Source organism: Perca flavescens, chromosome 22 (genome assembly GCF_004354835.1).
Source record: "Perca flavescens isolate YP-PL-M2 chromosome 22, PFLA_1.0, whole genome shotgun sequence".
NCBI classification, from domain to species: domain Eukaryota; kingdom Metazoa; phylum Chordata; class Actinopteri; order Perciformes; family Percidae; genus Perca; species Perca flavescens.
The window spans coordinates 16,883,248-16,904,208 of record NC_041352.1 but is presented as its reverse complement, the minus strand read 5'-3'; the positions used below and the strand labels follow the sequence as shown (position 1 = coordinate 16,904,208).

Here is a 20,961-nt window from a genome sequence, read left to right as displayed (position 1 = left end):
TTGTAATTAATGTTATTACACTGTTGATGTTATGGCACATGTATGAGCTCTTAACAGCATTAAAGTAATATATCATTGCCATAATTGTGTTGCATTCATTTCTTTCCTGGTGTCCACATGTGTTTTCAATTGGAATATAATTAAACAGATTACAAGGCCAGCATGGTGTGTTTTTAGGGCATTCCCCTTCCGCAGGGGTGGGTCCCCATAATTAGACAGCACTTTTGGCCTTGGTTTAGCCCTGACGCTCCTGTACGTGCAGCTTCTGGTAATTCGTCATTCACACATCAGTCATGCAGAGGGGAGGCATGCTGACCTCAGTGGCCAGAGTTCAGGAGAGAGAAGGGAGGGGGTGAAAAAGGGGGTTGCGGAAATGGGTGTCGTCTTTGTATATAGTCTGGCCCAGGGTCAGTCTACCTTTCAGATGGCCCACCATGGTGGGCTACAACTGCCCACTGTGTGCCAGGAGGTCTGTTTAAACCCTTATTAGTGATTACATCCCCAAGTTTGGACCCAACCTCCCCCACAAGAGCTGTCACTTCTGACAAGCAACATCCGACAAACGGTGGAAAACTCAAAATGCATTGTAAAAATTTGTTGACATTTCGTGCAATGTTCCAGCCACTGCTTAGCCAATACAATATGATTAAGTAATTACTTTGATATTTGCTTTTTGATCCAACCGCATATTCAAGCTAGCGGATTAGTGAAGATGGGAGTTATGAATGTTCCTGGGTTCTTCTTAATGAAAGAAGAAACAACCTCAGTAAAGGTTCTAATTCCTTTCAAATCAGAAAAATAGACAATTGTTAAGCTTCAGAGAAGAACATGTAATAAATAAAAGGGTGGCTGTCTCAGCAAAAAGACAACAAATCCTATTGAGGCCAATGGAGAAGCTTTAGCAGGACCAGAAGGGAACAGCTGTCCTCCTAGCCTTGAACGAGCCAGCGCACTCAGTTGTAAGCTGACTTACATTGAATCTATTGAGATGCAGGCCCACATAAAGCCCTGTTGGCAAGAAACTGTTGACGTCTGCCGTTTGCTCGTGTTAATTTATGCAGGATTATGCTAATTGGCAGGAGCTGTTGTAAACCTCACACACACAGGAATGTTTCTGAATGCCTAACGGTAGCCTGTGGAAAGACATGAACGCTCTGCTATTTCTGTCCTCCCGCTCTCTCTCCTTTATTTACTGAACATTCTGACTCAATACACTCTCCTTATCCTTAACAGATGAATCAGTACTCTTCACAAAGTTCAGTAGGATTTACAAGAATACAGCCTGTATGATTGTGCGTGATGATCTAAATGGGATCCGCAGGGGGGGGGGAAACATACCAAATGATCAATTCTGAGATGTAGAAAAACAAAACTTTATTTAAATCCCATGTGACCCCTATTTGCCACAAACATTGCACAGTATGAAAAGAAATCACATCATTGGGCATCATGTCACATTAACTATACACATGGTCCTATTATACATGAAAATGCTTTTTGGTGATTTCAAAAATGCTGTCTTTGTCAGGTTATGAAACAGCAAATGCAGAAAAGACATCTTTAGTGTTTAATTTTCCAGTCCACTGGCCATCGTTTTCGCTGAGTAATGGGATGAAGGCTCGGACTAAGAACCTGCTACATTGGTTATTGGAATATCCCTTGGTGGGCAAAAGAGTATTAAAAAAAAAAAAAAAAAAAGCATAGTAGGTTTCTTTCTTTCTTTTAAAATAGCTAAAAGTAAAATCAAAACTATACTTATACTCATGAAAACACATAATATTTACTACAGTAGTGAATAAGTTTGTCATAGATGCTAAGAGCAAAGTATGTTTAAGACACTGAGATGACTGTCCTCTGCCTTTGGTGTGCAAACAAATGAGGCAGACCAATCATAAACTGATCTCTGAAATGTATAACAGTAAACGTGTGGACGCGACCGATTGGTCTGTGAAGATTCTAGTTCATTCTCCGTTCTCTAAAATGATGTACAGTATAATGGAAAGACATAAGACAGGCAGCATTTCTCTGATAACATTTTTGGTCCCTGTGTGCAAATAAGATACACATGTAGATACATACGCATGTATGTGAAATGAATTAACAACTTACAGCCAAGGCACCTCGATAGTTTTTTTTTCAATAAAAAAAACATCCTCATCAATTTTATTGGTATACCAAAAATAGAAATGATCAGGCTTTATGTGGATTTGTTCTCTGTTGCGTGCAGACAAGTCACTGAACTCAGGAGTTCCATAGTCGAGACACAAAGTCAAGTCTATATTCCCTCTCCTCCTCCTTCTGTCACTTTTAGGAGACCAGCTGTTTGGCTTGCAGCTCCATCTCTGCAGCCCGTTTGAGGGCCACGTCCACCAGGAGCTGAAAGCCGCTGAAGTCTTGTGTGAGGTCTGGAGGGGTGGGGGGAGGGGTGTTGAACAGCCCGCTGCGGGGGCTCAGGTTGCCCTCCATGCCGGTGCTGCTGAGGATGGTGGTAGTGGTGGGGAGCGGCTGGCTGCCTGGCCCTTCATCTGGGCACCTGAGCAGCGCCTGAACCTGTGCAGCCTGCAACAGCTCAGCTGCCCTGTCACAGTTCATTCCTGGCACAGAGGGGTGGGAGGCTGTCGGGCTGGCCTGCATTGCTGTGGAGACAGTGGTGTGACAGATGACAGAAGGCCGGGTGGGCATGAGCCCTGGAGAGGGGGACAAGGAGGTTGGAGAGGGTATGGAAGGGGACGCTGCCTTCCTCAGGACACCGGGTATGGCGGGTTCGAAGCTGGAGGGGTGGAGAACACGTTTGTCATAGCTCTCCTCCGTACCGGCTGCAGGGCTGCTGTGTTTTGGAGACTGGGAGCTGTCAGAGAAGCTGTCGCCTGCTTTGCTACCTTTTCTGGATATGGTAAACTGGTTTGGGTCTTTGCCATCTTTCCTCAGCATCTCTGGAAGAAGTCGCCGCCGTGCGTTAATGAACCAGTTGCACACCTGGAGAAGACCACAACAAAGATCCATGCTGTGAGAAAGCTGCATTACATGGTTCACTTATCTTCTGCCATGCAATTTACAACAAAAAAATCTGCTGGTACACTTATCCACAGGTGCAGATTGCACCTGTGTTTTCAGGAGAGAAATCAAAATGAAAGGCTAAACACCACCCGTCGCATACTACTTCATACCAGAGGCTGTGTATTTCACACGATTAGCATTTTCTATAAGTCATTTCAGCACTGCAGAAATGAAAAAAAAAAAAAAAAAAACAGACAAAAGATTATAACATCTCAAAGTATGAGAAGCTAAAAATTAACGTTAAAAAGTCTGGTTTGTAATTCTTAATCCTGCATTTCAAGTAGTCTTCAATAAAAAGTAATCTCCTTTGTCACTGCAGTAATCACAGTCATCTCTCTTCTTTTTTCCCCTCAGTCCACCAGGCTAGTCGTAACTGGCTTGGAGAGACTTGAAGCTCTAGCCATGTAAATGACTCTGCATTGTTCCCAGACAGCTGGGATGGAAAGGGGCTGGAGGGAGGGAAATTCCTGTCCAAGTGCCTCAGCCAAACCCACAGCACACAGGGAGTGAGTTTACTCACGTTGTCTGACTTTAATGTTGCAACACTAAGCCGGGTTGAATGACCTTCAATTCACTGTTTATGTGTCATGTTTTGTTTGTCATCTAGACAGGAAATGATTCCGTCAAGCTGACACTTGCTTCCTCTTCACTTTTTACAGTGGTCTGTTTACACTCTACGGGTTTACTAGACGCTAAAGCTCCGGTAATCTTCTCTTGTTGTCACATCTGTGTCCATACCTGTAGTGTGGAGAGCTGAGTCTGCTTGGACAGGAGGGCTTTCTCCTGCTCAGAGGGGTAAGCGTTGTAACGGTGCTCATATAACCAGTCCCTGAGGATCTGAACAGACTCCTTGGGCAGATTCCCCCGCCGTTTCCTCTTCCCGTTGCTCCCCGAGCTGGACGACAAATCCAAAGGGGCGTCCACGCTGTCCTCGTCATCAGTCTCACTCCCTGACAGCATCATCAAACCTGCGCAAGCAAGGATTAAAAAGGGCGAATGAGAACAGGACACAAAAGAATATGTATCCTCTTATGTTAGCCACCCTGTTGTCAGTCTCCTAGCTGCTCTGCTGCAGCCGTTCACCAAACACAAGCTGTCTGGGAGGCAGCTGATGTGTCAGAAGCCAGCTGTCAAGTTCAGCCATATGATTCATATAGGGAGAGAGGGAGGGTGTGAGGAGTAGGAGGGAGTGAGGGAGGGATGAAGGGGGGGGACGTCACAAAGGCTGGCCTGATGCTGTGTCAGTTATAAAACCTGCCTGGACAAATACAAGTCAGGTCTAAGGGAGCACACCTTGCATGCTTGGATAAGTAAAGTACACTGGGCTGACCACAAGAACAATCCCTGTATAAAAAGAGAGATTTTGTTTTGAAGAAAGGCAGCAGTGTTTTTGCAAAGATTACAGAGTACTTTCCTATTTAATTTGGCGTTTTAGGCATGTCTAATCAAAGTCAATCATGATCAAAGAGGATTTGGGCCTTTGAATTACACTGAAGGGGGGATGGGGGGGGGGGCAGGACCTTCTTATGAACCATTACAACTTTGATAAGATTTTAGTCAGTTTTTAAGTGTCGTTTTCACCATATGTTACATTATAGTAAAAAAAAAAGTTAGGGTCTAATAGACACAAGTCATAAATATAAAAAAAGAGCATGTTTTTGCTCATAATGTTTGTGACTATTTACACATGGATACCAGCAGCTTACTATGCATGCCGCCCAGACGCCATTATGCAAATACAGCAATAAGATTCAGAGTATATCTAATCCACTTCCCTATGCAGACTGCTTTGAAGCAGTGGGAAAGGAGTAAGAAAGTTCCTGAGTCTGAGCGGCCAACAGGATGAGGTAATTACGTAGGCTGAGAGAGGGGAAGGGGGAGGGGAGACCTGTTGCAAATCAGCGTCTCCAGACTAAACAAAAGAATCTAGGGCTGCGTGGTTCTTTGTATGCAATTCAAAAGTTTCTACACGCAAACATTGAGTTCACCATACACGCAACTCTCTCCGAAATACCATAGTTTAACAGAGTGAGCAGAAAATACGTTTTAAAGTCATTAAGACGCTGGTTTTGTCAGTTTAAAACAACTTGTAAGAGGTTTCCTATTGTGTGTGCGCGCTGCACCACGAGGTCCATGAACAAGGCAACAGCAACTTCCCACAAATGAGGTCAGGATGAACATTAGCCCCCAATTTGGATTAAGATACAATTTAAAAAATAAAATAAAAAAAAGGTGCTGAGGGTGTTTCGGTCCGTGGTCGATAGTTCGAAAGATGCTAGATATCGATTTTCTTAAAAGCTTGCACGTTGTAAAAATGTAACGCCTCAAACGGTTAAACTCACAACAGTCGCCAAACTTTGACTTGTACCATCACTTTTTTCAAACTTCGACACAAATGTAGCGTCCGTCACTTAAATTGTATTCAAACTAAAAGCAAGCCTCGTTTGATTCGGTTTTGACATTTTATGTGAGCTCTGAAGTTAGCCTAATTACACCGTGACAAGAAAAACAAAACATGGCGAAACAGCCGTGTGTTCTTGTGTCAAAACTTGAATAAAACATATGTAGAAGAACACAAATAATGTACAAACTTAAGCTATATTGACTTTTGACATCGCGCCAGCACATGGCAGAAAAAGCCCCCTGTCATGTCTGGAAAGGAAACAATAGACTGCATGGTTTGCATATGAGGGAAATCGCTCTGTTAATCCGTCTTTACGCTGCCTCCGGTTATCTAAACTAATTTTGACTTTATTTTTCTCAAAAGCATCCAACCTACCCTTTTTCGTCTTCATCTTGTTCCGAAAATGCCCACTTTTTCCTCGCCAAGCGCAGAAGAAAATTGTCTTTGTGTTAGTGCAGTGTTTTTCTTCTTTTCTCCAGATATCCCCAGCGTGTATCCGAATATCCGAAAATCCTTATTCATCCAAACTCGCTTCTTTCCCCCTTTTTTTTTAAATAGTTTTCTCTTCTGGTCGCCCTTGTTTGGAGACGTAAGGGGGGGGGGTTACCTGAGATCTCTGCGTCCCTTCGGCTCAAAGCCCTTTTCTCATTGACTGTGTGTTTGATCCTGAAACTGGGTGACAGCTATCTTTGACAGCTGCGTGACTCAACGCACAGAGATCCTCCCACCGTGGAGTGCAGAGGAGAAATCTCTGACATCAGCATGGCTTGTTCCACTGACATGGATAGCCTACAGTCTCGCTAAGCTATTACTGCCGCAGTCAGACAACAGACCCCCTAAGATAGCCAAACAAACACCAACACCTTGTAGCCTATATTAAATTATGAACCGCAGAAAAAGGCGTTGATTTAGGCGGGCAGTCAGAATGCTGACAACAACAACAACAACAACAGGCTGGTGGAGAGCGACAGCACTGCGGACCTCGTGGTAACATCTCACACAAATAACAACCCCGATTTAAAAAGTCACAACAGTATTGCTACAGGCTATACCTTTTTATAAAAAAAAAAAATTGTGCAGATTATGCCTTGCGGTGTTAGAAGTTTAGTGACAAAACCGCACATTGTGTATTTATCTCCTTTGTTAGGTTATTTTCTATGACACATTGTGCAGAATTAGCCGTGGCATTAAATTGCTTTCTATATGAAATAGCCTATTAGTGCGTATGAGCTTAAAATTCATATTGTACCATATCATCGTTTATAACAACATGGAACCGATCGGCTATGTCAAGTAGCTATACCTCCAAAAGCTGTTTACCAGCCGACTGCACTTTTCCCTCCATGTTGTCACTAGCTCATTATGTTGTATCCCTGTAGGGACTGAATCACGTTTTTTCCTGTGGTTTTTGTGCAATTTCCTTTAAAATATTATGATTATGTAAAGGAATGTAGCTCCAATTTCTCGCGGGAATGAGAAAATGTGTAAAACCAGTAGGTCTAATACGTTGGTGTAATATGGGGATGTTGAGCCATGTACCAGCTGGAGGTTAGTGCACCAGTTCAGGTTACTAAAGACAACAGTACAGCGAAGGAAACGATCAATGCGCTCATTTGTATGCGGTGCACAATCTTGCGACAGCTGCTGTAGCATCGCCTCTTTGCATGCATTTGTTCCAGATTTCATTTCTCCATGTGAAGCTAAATGGCGCCCCCGTGTGTGTATGAGTGGTACTTTACTTGAATGGAACATCTCTTGATAAACATAAGGTCCTCGGACCTCCTCTGGTGGTAGCATAGACAGTATATAATGGACCAATAGACCCCGTTGCTCTGGACGGAGACCAGTGAAGGCTATTAGAAGCACTTTTCCGGTGATGGCCAGCTTTACTGCGCAGCCTCCAACTGAGAGAATGTGACGTGAGAAACGTGTCTGAAAGTTGTAAGTCTTCTGGTAGCTGTGCCAAGAGAAATCTCAATCATTCCCAATCTTACAGATATGGAGACTGTAGGTGTATGTAAGGAGATAACATGGGCACAGGCTAATTATTGATCACTAACATGCTAGTTAACATTAGTAATTAAACCTAAACATCTCATGTAAGTCGAAACTGCCTGCGAGCTTCTCCTGTACTATACGGTAATTCCTCTACTATGCAACAGTAAGTCACTTGGTTATGACACAATCGTTAGCCTATTTTTACAAAAACGTCTGCTACGGAGCCATAAAGTGAGGTACAAGGTAATGGAGCCTTTTATACATTGTCGTGTATCTTTGGAACTAAACAACGGACAAATAGAGTCTTTAAACGCTTCAGATGTAAAGTTATTCGCAGTCAAGTGACGTAAAAAAAAAATGGCAGTCAGCGGAATGCTAACAGGAGGTGATGGCCAGTTAGCAACAAAATGGCGCCATGATGGCTTGAGTTCTGAAGCGAAGCTTACCCCCTTGGGTGGTAGCTGTAGGCTACTGCTATGCGACCCCGGTTCAACGTTTGTTAAAGAAGAAAAAAAAAAGTTTGTTTAAAAAAAAAATGTCAACATGCTTGATGTTATTTTATAGGCTGTGTTTGACAAAACAATTAGAAATTCAAATGCTGTCTAACTTAATCATATAGCCTATTAATAGTTCATCTTTTTTTTTTTTTTATTATAGATTTACTTTAAAGCTGCAGTTGTAACCAGTGACGGACTGGAAACAAAAAACGGCCCTGGCATTTTCACCCACCAGCGGCCCACAAGAACACGCACTTTTGATAGCCCCAATGATGGTGAACATAAACTCCCATGCTATAAACAACTGCACCAAAACATAGACTTATAAAAAAAAAAAAAAGAATAAATTATCAGAGCCAGCCACTCCATAATAATATAATATTCTGAAGTAGCCAAACTTACTGTACCTACACTCCCTCCTGCAGCATTGGTCTCCATCTCTGTTGCTTCTGGTAATCCACATTCATACCCACAGCACGCTTGTTGTTCTGTGTTGGTTAGTCCCATAGATTCGTTATCCATGTCTATCTCTTCATCCTCCTCTTGCTCGTTTTGTTCTTCCTCATATTCCTCACTGTCCTGTCTCTCTCCCTGGTGTGCTGGCTCAGATATAGCGCTAACATGCTAGCTGTATTTTGCTAGTTGAAGCTGCACTTGAGTTTAAAAACAAATTAGTCAGTTTGCAGCATTTTTCAACGTCAGCCAACAGTGCTCTCTTATATTTCTCTCTCTTTTTCTATTCCCCCCCCTTGTGTCGCTTGATGCCTTGATTCATTTTTTTGTCAACAACTTCCAACCACCACACTGACGCAGACCATAGACACGCAGACGCGGTCTACTCGGCTCTACTTGATTCCGTCTTGAAATTCCCAGAAGGCATTGCTTCATTTTAACTTTTGCAAACAAATATTCAAATAAAAGAAATGCAGGTAGATTTGTTTATTTCAAACCATGCACGTTTACGTTTTTGAACATCTGATCTGAATAAGTAATTTTGCTACAAAACAATACAGACTGATGTAAAAGTTCGTGACTGTAGAGGGTAACCGTGACTGTGATATTCAGAGACTCATATGTGGTATAAATACAAATCAGATTTCGCAACCAACAGGTGTTTAGGGATTTGTATACATTTGGTTATCGTTTAGCAAAATAACTTTGTTATTGATGCTTGAAAGGGGGCCGAGAGAAATTATATGGGCCGCAGTTTACAATTAAGTGGCCGCATGGCTGTGACAATCATGCGGCTCTCTGATTGGCCGGCCGGCCCAAACGGCCCATGAGGGCCCGCGGCCCCTCTGGCATCTGCCCAAATGCCAGATTACCAGTCCGTCACTGGTTGTAACTGACGTCACTGAGGTAATATACTATATTAAGCACTCTTACCAAACATAAGTAGTGTGATTCAGTTTCAATCGGACAAGCTGAAACAGTCAGTGTTAAAAATAGACATGAGCAGGTTAGGCATGCAGCAGCCTGCCTTCAGGCTAAGTCAATATCAGCCAGTTACATTATTATAGCCTGTACTGTGTACCTACTATCCCAATCATTATTAATTATAGTAATTATCATAATCATCCCATGAAAACATAAAAATAATTTTACCATTTTTAAATACAGTGGACCTAATTGTAGTGCTTGCAGAAGGACTTTTTTTTTTATTTGGCAGGCCCAAAAAATTCAAAAAGTTCAATTCAACGTTTTTTCTCGATGTTGTAAGCTTTAGTTTGGTTCATTTTTTATGGTGTGAAAAGAGAGGTGTTGTGTGTAGGCCAATTCAGATAATGTTGAATGTTATTTTCATACTTCACAAACCTAGATAGTACCTTTGTCATTTTTCACTTTACATTTTTTCTGAAAGATTTTAATTTGCTTGGAGATAACTTCAACCACACTACTCTATGTGGAACTAAGTTAAGCAGTATAGGAAGTATTTATTTTCTTGTCAGAGACACTGTGTGTATGACAGTAATACGTTAAAGTAGACCTTTTTTTCTTTTCTTTTTGTGTAACATACTAACACTCAACATATTTGACTGAAACATCCAAACCTTTACATATGTCGACTGGTTAAACATTGACGCACTGCTTTAGTCAGGCCCTGAAAGTGGAGAGCTGCGTCTAGCACATACCAACAGCATGAACCATACCGGACATTGGGCTACTTTGACTTCAAAATAAAGTTGTCATTATCTGTTGATTCTAGTACCAGTCATCTATGGTTTGATTAGCTATTTACAAGTTATTTTAAAAAAGATGATCATGATCCAAGTTATTCATCCCAGTAAATGTTAAGTCGTGTGCACTTCTGTTTTTATATAATGACAATACTCATAATAATAATAATAATAATAATAATAATAATAATAATAATAATAGTCATAATATTAGAAACATAACATGCACACAAACAAATGCAAAGAGTAGAGACACACATAACAGAATACATATTATTATATTATTATGTTTATGTGCAAGTAAAGTGTGCAAACTGTTTTTCATGCACAGGAATCTTAGTGCCTATGAAAAGTCAATTGAAACCTCTTGACTTTGAAAAGCGCTATATAAATTCAATTTTTTATTATTATTATTATTGACAACCCAAGTGATCTCTATTATGTTACTTCTACATCCAATTGATAACAATAATATAATTGCAAACATGTATTTTGTAGTCAATTTAAATTTTGTAGTCAAGTTGGGTCATTTTCTGGAGGTCTTTTGCTGTTGATCAGGGTCAAATAAAGCCACATTAAATCTACTTTGTTGTAAAACATTAAAACATACAAACTTTCAAGGGGGTTGAATAGATTTTTTAGAGGCACTGTAAATGCATTAATCTTATGAGTTGGAGCCAAACTTAACATGTTAAAACATCTTTTCAGTCCAGCATATGTTACACTAGGCTACTATGTAGCTATTGTTTTACTTATCACAAAGTCCATTTTGAAATAGCCTATATTGTAGCCTAGCCTATTTCTTAAAAATAAAATAAACAGTAATGAAATGTTCGTCGATAAGAATTTTATTTTGAAGCATTTAAACGAAAGACGTATCTGTTTTATTCTGTCTGACTTGACACTGTTAAAGCAGTGTCTTGTTACAGTTTGAAGTCCAAAATTAGGGAGGCACCCCAACGGCAAATGACGCAAGAAGGCTAAAGTGGACAGTCTACTCGTCTCTGTGTGTAATGGTGCCAGGACTCAGGACCATGGAAACCTTCCCTACAACTTTGCTGTTGTTGATGACATGGAGGGTATTTTTAGATGTTGTCATCTTTCCGTAACAGCCCGGCTGCGCCGTTCAGTATAAAGGACTCCTTCAAAATGCAGTTGTACAACAGTGCGCTGACACACTACCCGAGATCGTCTCGCAAAGTTACATTAACTTTATTGACTGGATCTGAGCGTTTAAACGGGACAACACCGAGCTCCCCTGACGCCCATAAACCAGAGTTTACACAGCCAGGCGCAACTTCAACGACCAACGGGGACCCGGTGAGAGAGACCGCTTCTTCCGCTAACATGCCTGCTTTTTCATGTTACGAAGCTTCATCTATGAGGCCAGTTTACTTCACGTCGACTGCTGAGATATTAATCCGCAGACCTGATGGAGTGGAGAGGTCTCTGCCTGTCCATGTCATGAGGGAGTCCACGACTAAACCCCCCTCTCCAGACTCACAGCATGGTAAACGTATTCTCTGTGATGACTGTGACTCAGATGTGATTGTGGACTTGATAGATCATCTTAGAAATGGGACGGATGCGCTTTTTCCTGACTGCCCAGAGCTGGTTGAAAATCCCCGTTTCCACAGTAACAGCATCTGTAGACCCAGAATTGAAGAAAACAAGAGGGGGGTTGGAAATTCAAGAGAGGATGATACCGTTTCAGTGACTAATGCCCCGTTCAGAAACAATGGATGGGACTTATTACATGAAGAGGAGCTAATTCCCTCCAGAGCAGATCAGCCTGAAGACCTCATAAAGGGAGATTTTAGTGATCTCAGCTGTGGCAAAGCTGCTCCAGCATCAGATGAGAGACGGGCCTTTGAGCTCAGCGTTCTGCAGGAGTCCCCACAGAGATGTCAAGAGAGAGAGGAAACCAACAATAAAGTCACCCGGTACCTGGCTGAAGTGGAGAAACAAAACAAGTACCTTCAGGAGAGGCATAAATACAGGTACCACATCATTCCAGATGGCAACTGTCTGTACAGAGCTGTGTGCAAAGCCACGTACGGGGACCAGGCGAGGCACAGGGAGCTGAGGGAGCAGACGGTGCACCACATCGCTGACCACTTGGTAGAGTTCAACCACATCATTGAAGGGGACGTAGGAGAGTTCCTGATCAACGCAGCGCAGGATGGTGCCTGGGCGGGGTACCCGGAGCTTCTCGCCATGAGCCAGATCCTGAATGTCAACATTCACCTGACGACAGGGGGGAGTTTGGAGAGCCCCACCGTCTCCACCATGGTGCACTATCTTGGGGAGGACGATGCTTCCAAAGCGGCTATCTGGCTGAGTTGGCTGAGCAATGGTCACTATGACGTCCTTCTAGACATGTGTCTCTGTAACCCAGAGTATGAGGACTGGTGCAGACACTCGCAAATGCAGAGGAAACGAGATGAGGACCTGGCAAAGTCGATGGCAGCCTCTTTATCCAAAATGTACATAGAGCAAAATGGATCTGTGTGAAAGAAATACTGTATGTTGAGAATTAAAGGATGCACACTGATACTAGACTGCAGAACCACTGATTCTGTTTGGTTTCTACATGCTTGAAATTATATTTTTATAAGATTTATATCGTGAGAGAAAGAAAGTGCCGTGCACATACTTTGGTTTTTGTATATGCCAGGTTTGCCAAATTAGTGGCAGTGGTTTCTAAAAGTGTGGGAGCCTGTCCATTTTGATAGTTTTGGGTTATGTTGACATGATTGGAATTTTTTAATTCTGATCAGTTACTGTACATAGAAGTGCTTTTGAGTATTTATTTGCTTTTTATTTGTAGACTTGCTATTTTTCTGTACTATTTGTGCTTTGTAGACCATTGCCAATTACAGGGACACTTTGTTTGCCATTTGTCACTATAGCTGCTGTCTAATATCTGTATTTCTACTCCTTTTTGCACAAAAGTCCTATCCGACAAGTCCAGAGGGTTTAAATAGTGTCTGTGAGAACAATTTAACGGTTCTTTTTAATTATTCCAGTTCTTTTGACAAAATATTTCAAAATAAAGTTTTGAAGAAACCTGATTTGCAGTGATGTCATGTTTGATTTAATGCGTATTGCTTCATTAGCTGTCTCTCGCGTTTCAACAGAAATTGTTATCCAGTATCAGAATGATAATGCCAGCTACATCATGTTGGGTTCAGAATTGTACATTCCTGTGATGGGGATCCATCTTTTAAAACTTAGTATATTAGTGACTGTGGTCTCAGTACACGGATCCCAAGGGATCTGTGTCAAAGCTATAAGTTATAGAGTGCACTGTCACCATATAGCACTAAAGTACAATGACACTGTAGTTTGTGGATTTATTTTGTTTGGTTTCCTTCATACTGTATTTTTTTACAATGACTTTTTTACAATGATTTTTTTTGGCAACTTGGTGGCAGCGGAAACGAGCTGAGACAACATCGACACATCACCTTTTAAGTTCATATGCTGAACGTATATACACCTGCTTATTTACACATGCAGCAGTTAGAGAGCAACATTATCATTGATTTGAAGTCCTGTTTCTGGCCAACTGGCAAATTAAGTTCAATATTCTCTTACTTTTAGCTCTGTGTTGTTCTGAGGCAAATATCTGGCTTACAAGCTGGACTCTGACTGTCTGCTGTTTGGTGCTGAACAGGTAGTGTATAGTGTTTTCTTTAGCATTTTACTTTCAACTTTTTCTCAGTTTTTGAACCTTTCGGAAAATATTTTAATGTAAAAATTCAGAAAAACGATTTAATACATCGACAATATCAAATATGCTGTCCACTGGTAAAGCAGGGGCTTCGGACTAAGGGGAAAAAAGGGGACTGAGTACCCAGGGCCCTCATGTGAGGAGGGCCCAAAAATATGCTAGAACGAATAGCTGTGGATGCGGGGAGGGGCCCATAGAAAATGCCTTTCTACAGGGCCCAGAATGTTGTGCTACGCCCCTGTGGTAAAGTACTATTCTCCAGTACTAAGGGATTGTATTGTGGATCCATATGGTATAATAGACACCTCAAAAAATGAAGAAAAGTTTTGGGAGAGAGAAAATAAACTCTCTAGGTAAACATAAGAATTATACTTAGGAATATAACTTCTGTTACAGAGGTTGGCAATAACAGTGATCACCAGTAGGCCTACAATTTAGTAATAGACAATTTTTTTTTTTTTTTTTCAGAGAGGAAGCGATTCAGCTCTTTTGTGACTTGAAACTGCATGTGTCTTTGGTTAAACAGTACTTTAAGTACGGCAGCTGTGGCAGACAGCATCATAGTTCGTAGTACTTTTGTCCACCTCCTTTCTGACGCTGTGATGGCCCGGTGATAGCGTTGCACCTTTCTTCCTTTAGGTGGCATTGTAGCCCCCCATATACGTACATTTTGACAAAGTGACTTGATTATTAAATAAATGTGTGTCTCTTTTCAAAATGATTAAAACGTTATCTGACCTATAATGCTCTGGGTAAACTGGCTTTACAGAGCTCTGACTTTTAAAAAACAACGTGAAACGTTTTAGTAATGGGGAATAATGGGAGAATTGTGGATTTTAGAACTTTTGAATTAGTTAGGCTATGTAGTTGCCCAGTTGATTAAAAACTGACAACTTTGTGTCGACTTTCTGATTAGCTAACTCGAAAATGTCTATCCTACTATAGGCTCTTATAGATATTCACACTTTCTATTATGGGGTTATTATGTATAATTTTCCCTGAAAGCTTTACAATGATGATGTAACCCTGCAGTCATATGGACATTAGGGGTATTTTTTTTTTTTTAAATGCGGGAGGAGAGATAGTGCCTTTTTCCTGTTCCAGTGTGTCCCGTATGGACCACAAACTGTTGGCTACAGAGCAGAGGGTGAGAGTGGACCGAGCGGGCTGCTTCACCGCAGTACTGGCACGCAGTCAGCACAGAGTCGCACAGGGAGCACCGGGAAGTCAGTGACAGACGCTCCCCACCGGTGTATGTGTGTGTGTGTGCGCGCGCGTGTGTAGTGTGTCTCTGAATGATTCCCAAAAGAACGGGCACGCGGTCACCTCGATGCAGTTCAGCCCCCGTGCTCGAAAGTTACCGGATACTTTGAAACAAACCCGGAGAACAGAGAACACAGTCGGCGGTCGCGTGGCTCTGACCTGAGAGGTGGTATCGATCATGTCGGGACACCGGGTGCAGTTCGCGGACCTTCCTCCGAGTGAGCACAAAGGAAGTCCAAAATTTCACAGTAAGGAAAATTATTGACCTGTAATCTGTGACCTTGATTTCCACCGTAAGACTAAACTCATCAAGGTTGTTGGCTTATTATGGGGGTGAAATACTTTTCATAGTAACTTAATATTTATTAGTCTGTAGTAGTAGGCTACAGTGCAGGAGTTAGGAAGAGTTGGAATTGGAATATGTGTTTTTATTTCATATATTGTTTATTGTAGCCTTAGGCTAATGTAAGTAATTATACACCACACCTCACCTGTCTTAGGGGAAACAGTTGTGCTCCATGAACCTTTGCTTAAATGATTATACATCTCTACATGCCAAAATGTGTTATTAAAAATATAGCCAAGGAAAATGATTAAAGGTAATAGTAGCCCAGTTACCCACCTAATGGTTTTTCTGTATCATGTCTTCCAATTTTCAGGCAAAACCTTTGTTATTTGCTGCCTCATGACTTTGAGGAAATGTGATCATTGTTTCAGCCATATAGTGTATGTTGCTGGTTATGTTGCACATGTGCTATGTTCCCTATGCGTGACTGGTTTGTGGAGGTTGTGATAACCCTTCACCTGCAATGCACTCTGCATCTCCATCAGTGGTGTGATCCCATTTAGTCCCTTCCCACTACACTTATCTGAAGTGGCAGTTGCCCTTTATGTGCTGCTGCTAACAGTGAGTGTTAACACTCCTAATGCTCTGTCTCAGTAAGGTGGTGCTCACCTTGAGATGCATTTAGTGACCACTTCACTGCATACCGAAGTCTGAAGGTATAGTGGCTGTTACTGTAGTAGCAAGACATTCACGGCTTTTGTGCTTTCATTGCAGTGAGGGTTTAAAGATATGATTGCATGTGAGGTGCGACTGAGTCAGCTGTGCCTGCCTCTGCTGCTGTGTGCTGCAGTGTATGCACTACAGCATGAGACACAGAGAAGCTGAGCTCATCTCCATGGTGACAGGTTGAGTGACAGGACACGTGAGCAAGGACGCAGTGCAAAAATTGCCAGTTTGCTGCAAAGCCCTCCAGAGGTGCATCTGCTGCACGCTCTGGGTCCATGACAGTGCATGTGCACGTTTGGTAATGTTTTTGTGTCTATGATGATAGCTGTTCTGTCAGTTTGATGTGTTTTTAGTCAGTCACTAACGTGCATGTGGGAAGCGGGCGGGGGTGGGTGGGGGGGTGGGGGGAAGTTGATGCGGATGATCTGTGTGATCAAGCTCAGGTTGTATGCAAGGCATTCTGGGTTGGTGCCTAACTGATCAACCACACATTCTGACTCAGACCATCCGTTTCTCCTGCTGTCCAGAATTCAAGTCACAAAGGGGTCAAGTTTCAGTCTCTTCTCTCTCTCTCTCTCTCTCTCTCTCTCTCTCTCTCTCTCTCTCTCTCTCTCTCTCTCTCTCTCTCTCTCTCTCTCTCTCTGATGTACACACTCGCAAACAAATGCGCACACACACATACACACACACACACCATTCTTACATGCACAACCTCACAACCATTCTTAGTTCAAGGCCCAGCTGCTGGCCTTATTGTCCTCTCAGGGATAGATCACCAAGTAATACTCATTCAGTCATCATATTATTAGACAGGTGAAATACAAATAGAACCTGGGCAGCAACAGAGCATTGGCTCCTCGATTCATTTTCAGACTGCTATAATGGCTAATGATGTCGGCGTCACCTAGGGAATATACATCAGATGTGAGTAGTTCGTTGGTCAAAGCAGCTCTAATGGAGCGCAGTTGGTGATTCTGCTTATTAACAGTTAAAGCAGTATGCAGCAACATCTATGTTTTGACAGTTTTGAAGAGACATGACCAATTGTTGCGTCTTCCTAACCCTCAAACAATGAGAGGTACGGTGACATCCTTTTCTCAGGGTTATTTATATTTTGATAGCATTTTGAGCTGTAGTACTCTTTTCAGTTTATTTAGCCATGGTGGCTGTCGCTCGCTGCTCATGCTAACTCCCAGCTTTTCCTTGCTGATGCTGATGCTGCTGGCAAGGACAAACACATTAATTGCTGGGTGCCAAAGGACATTTCCTAGGAAAGCCCTAGTAAAGCTTTCACAAACCGGTTATATGTCTTGTGTAATAATCTTGTTTTGTGCCTGTTGAATAGCAGCAAAAGGAGGAAAATTAAGTGTGATAGATTATTACTTTAACCTTTCTCCTTTCAGTCTGCATTAAAAGCTGTGTTGTAAAATTACAGAGAGAGGGTGGGAGTAATAGTGTCCGTTTTCTTAGTTGCTGCTACATGGAAGTACTAACATGTCGGTGAAAGGTTGATCCTTGTTATAGTGAGGTGAATATAGGCGTCATTATAGAATTGCTGTCTGTAGAGCCGCACGTTTAATAAGTAAAACAGTGATATGTCTTTCAGTAAGCTGCTTTACATCTCGGACAGCTGCACTCTGAGCCGTGATGTTTCTCATCTCAGGTTTCCAGTGATATATGAAGATTATGTCAACTGGTTGGAGAAGGTTATGCAGCCTTGATTGGATGGCAGAATGCACATATCGCCTTCTCTTTTCCCATCAGTCTGGTTACAATTCTCATGGGGAGAGGGTGGAGCACTTCAACATCCAACTCAATCACTAACTTGATCTTCAGAAGAAACTCTCTGCCAAGAAGTTCTGTTAACTGGTGTTGTTACTGGAGTTCATTCCATAGGTCTTTCTCCATTAATTCAAGTCTGCCATGTCTCTTTGTCCACAAGCCAACTTGATCAAATAGACTTGTTGCGAGTCCAAATTTTCCGTCATTCCACATCTCCCTTTCGAGAGCCATCTGCTTTTACACTGTCATATCACTGTGGAATGGAACGCCGCTTTGTCCTTAATACACAAGCATTTTCTATGTATGTGATTATGTTATTACTTAAAAGATTAATAATTAACACCAATTAGGACTAGATATGATGCCAGTTTAATTATAGCCAAATGATTAGTCGATGAGTTGATCAGTCAATTAAAAGAAAAAAGGAACCGGCAACCATTTTGATTATCGATTACATTGACGATTTATTCAAAGTCATTTATCAAGCAAAACTGCCAAACCTTACCTAGTTTCAGCTTCTTAATTGTAAAGATTTGCTGCGTTTCTCCCTTTTGTGATAGTTTACATACATATTTGTTATGAACTTTGGATCAGACAAAACAAGCAATTTAAAGATATCGCTTGAGCTTTAGGAAATTGTTATGGACATGTCACTATTTTCTTACATTTCATAGACCAAATCTATTCATTCGTTTAAGATAATACATGCTGGCGCAGCCTTTAGCTCGCCCAGTAAGAGCATTCGCCCCATGTTGGCTGAGGCCTGCAGCGGCGCAGGGTTCGAGTCCGAGCTGCTGCCCTTTGCTGCGTGGCATCCCCTGTCTCTCTCTCCCCCTTTCATGTCCATCCACTTTCAAAAATAAAGGGGAAAAACCCCAAAAAATAATCTTAAAAAAAGATATTACATGCAACAAAGCTCCTTAATTTAATGAGAAGTTCTGAATTAACACATTGTTTGTCAATAATTTGTCGTACAACATCATAAAATGCTATACAAAAAATGGGTCAAAACTAATAATTGAAGCAACAGTTTATCATAATAAATGGGAGAACTTGCAGTGCTGCTGACTGTCCCTTTGTCAGGATGCCCAGGAGCAACCATAAACATGGCTGCATGATTTCATACTCGCAGTCCCTATATGCGATTTCCTAGAAATGGCAAATGCTGTGTAGGAATGATAATCACAGAATGAACTTATTTACCAGCAGCTCAGGAATGCAGATGGTGTCTGTGCCAGTGTCAAGCTTTAGAAACCAGGGGCGGTGGCTGTCTTCTCAGCTTATAATTCTCTGCGAAAAACAAATCAAAATAGTCATGAAGGTGAGGATAAAGCATGGCCTTAATTTCCTGAGACATATTTTCTATACATAGTTCACTCACTGCTATTAATGTCATCTTTTTAGTGAGTTGCTGTTTGCTCAGGTAAGGTGTGAAATGTCATTGTTTGTAGGCTGCTGTCTGTCCCATTGAAAATGCTGATCACATTGGATAGAGACTTGAGATGATCCTTCTAGAAATAGTCAGGCCCCTGAGACACTAAACAGCTGTTTTCACAGTAGATTAAAAGCCTGTCCCTTAAGGGCTCTTAAGTTTCCGTAGAGTGTAAAACACAAAGATTTAAGGGTGCGCTGTGGCCTTCTGTGCCCAAGAGTAATATGCTGTTGTTTTTCTAGCTTTAACTGGGGATGTCACTCTCTGATAAAAAGCAGTAACCTTGAGTTGATATCCACTTTGTTTTTTGTTGTTTGAATGCTGAGCATACTTTCAGCCATGAGACCCCAGTGAATCAGAGAGCCTGTCTGCATGAGGTTCGGTTTTAATAAGCTAACCAACCAGCTGTTATTAATTGAAGCTAGTGTTAATTCATTATTATACTGTAGTTTATTTGAATTTATTAAGACTGTTAAGCTGAAAAGGTAATTTCAGAAGAGTATTTACTGAAGGACCGCCTTTTAAAATATATATTAGTGTCATATTGTGTATTTAATCTCAGGCACTCTAACATTTCATCCATTTTCTGCTGACCTTTTCATATATTTTAAGGCACTTTATTCACTTTATTTGGCTCTAATATTACAAACTCACAAGTGAAAGCACTCTTTTTCTCTTTGGTCTATTCTTGAAAAAAGAAAAAAACTATTGCATACTATTTCCTGATTTCTAAAAAAAATTTCCATCATCAAGCATTGGTGAGAATGTAGAGTTAACATACAGGTCATTCTTGAGAAAGGAAGTCATAGGGAGATGATATTTTGCAAAGAAAAAATTAAACATCACAGAGATGTACAATTAGAGTGTAATATACTGCAGGGTAGATGGTATCTTGTGGCTAGAATTACTTCTGGTTGAGTCATTGTCTCTGTCTCACTAAATGGCTGTGCATCATGAAACTTTGTCCAATGAAATATCCACCCTCTCCTGACTTCTCTTGTCTCTTCAGCAGCGGGATGTGCATGCTTTGTAGAGAGAAATCAGATGTTTTCTTTTTTTTATTCAGTTTCTTTTTTCTAATTGATTCTCCCTCCATGAGTTCCTTGCTGAGGAGGACCTGAACTAAAGCAGTAGAGCCCGACCGATATATCGGCGGACCGATATTAGGCATTTTCCAAACTGTCGGTATTGGCATTCATAATGGCCGATAAATGAATATTTAAAAAATAAAATAAAAACGGACGAAACACCCTTCAACCATATTATGAGTGTTGGCGTTGCATAGTTTGTCCACCAGAGGGCGCTCTACAACGTCCCTGTTGGCAACACTTGTGTTTAACCCTTTAAGTTTCATATCTTAAGTTTGTATTTTTATACATTTATTTATCAGAACTTCAATATATTTTGATGTTGCTCTGTTCTGTTGTGACAATAAAACAAACAATTTTATTTTCAAACTGCATTATCATATTATTTTAATGACTCATAAATAACTACAAATAACTAATGTTAGGGAAATCTGTTTATGTTTTTTTACGCATTTCTGGATATATTGGCCGATATATCGGAATATCGGATTTTTAAATCACCAAATATTTGTACT

At 41.3% G+C, this 20,961-nt stretch overlaps 2 protein-coding genes across 3 annotated transcripts; one reads left to right on the top strand and one right to left on the bottom strand.

The window, feature by feature from the left end:
• Positions 1–1,352: 1,352 nt before the first annotated feature.
• On the bottom strand, positions 1,353–8,637 carry tgif1 (TGFB-induced factor homeobox 1). Of its 2 annotated transcripts, none has more exons than XM_028569524.1 (3): positions 8,364–8,637; positions 3,796–4,025; positions 1,353–2,976 (listed from the first exon to the last, which is right to left on the bottom strand). In XM_028569524.1, exons 1-3 carry the CDS (start codon positions 8,476–8,478, stop codon positions 2,308–2,310), a joined length of 1,014 nt encoding a protein of 337 aa, XP_028425325.1. In that variant the 5' UTR covers positions 8,479–8,637; the 3' UTR covers positions 1,353–2,307. The 2 variants fall into 2 exon arrangements, with proteins under 2 accessions (XP_028425325.1, XP_028425326.1); XM_028569525.1 differs by lacking the exon at positions 8,364–8,637 and adding an exon at positions 5,837–6,273.
• Positions 8,638–11,048: 2,411 nt separating this feature from the next.
• otud1 (OTU deubiquitinase 1) lies at positions 11,049–13,207 on the top strand. Its single transcript, XM_028569523.1, has one exon. It carries the CDS (start codon positions 11,223–11,225, stop codon positions 12,645–12,647), a length of 1,425 nt encoding a protein of 474 aa, XP_028425324.1. The 5' UTR covers positions 11,049–11,222; the 3' UTR covers positions 12,648–13,207.
• Positions 13,208–20,961: the final 7,754 nt, after the last annotated feature.

What these genes read in the sequence shown, in the direction of transcription:
- tgif1 (XM_028569524.1), bottom strand. Translation starts at nt 8,478, where the DNA reads ATGGATAACGAATCTATGGGACTAACCAACACAGAACAACAAGCGTGC. An exon ending in TGCTGCAGGAGGGAGTGTAG is followed by an intron (nt 4,026 to 8,363) that starts GTACAGTAAGTT and finishes TTGCTTGCGCAG; the next exon opens with GTTTGATGATGCTGTCAGGG. An exon ending in CTCAGCTCTCCACACTACAG is followed by an intron (nt 2,977 to 3,795) that starts GTATGGACACAG and finishes GGTCTTCTCCAG; the next exon opens with GTGTGCAACTGGTTCATTAA.
- otud1 (XM_028569523.1), top strand. Translation starts at nt 11,223, where the DNA reads ATGTTGTCATCTTTCCGTAACAGCCCGGCTGCGCCGTTCAGTATAAAG.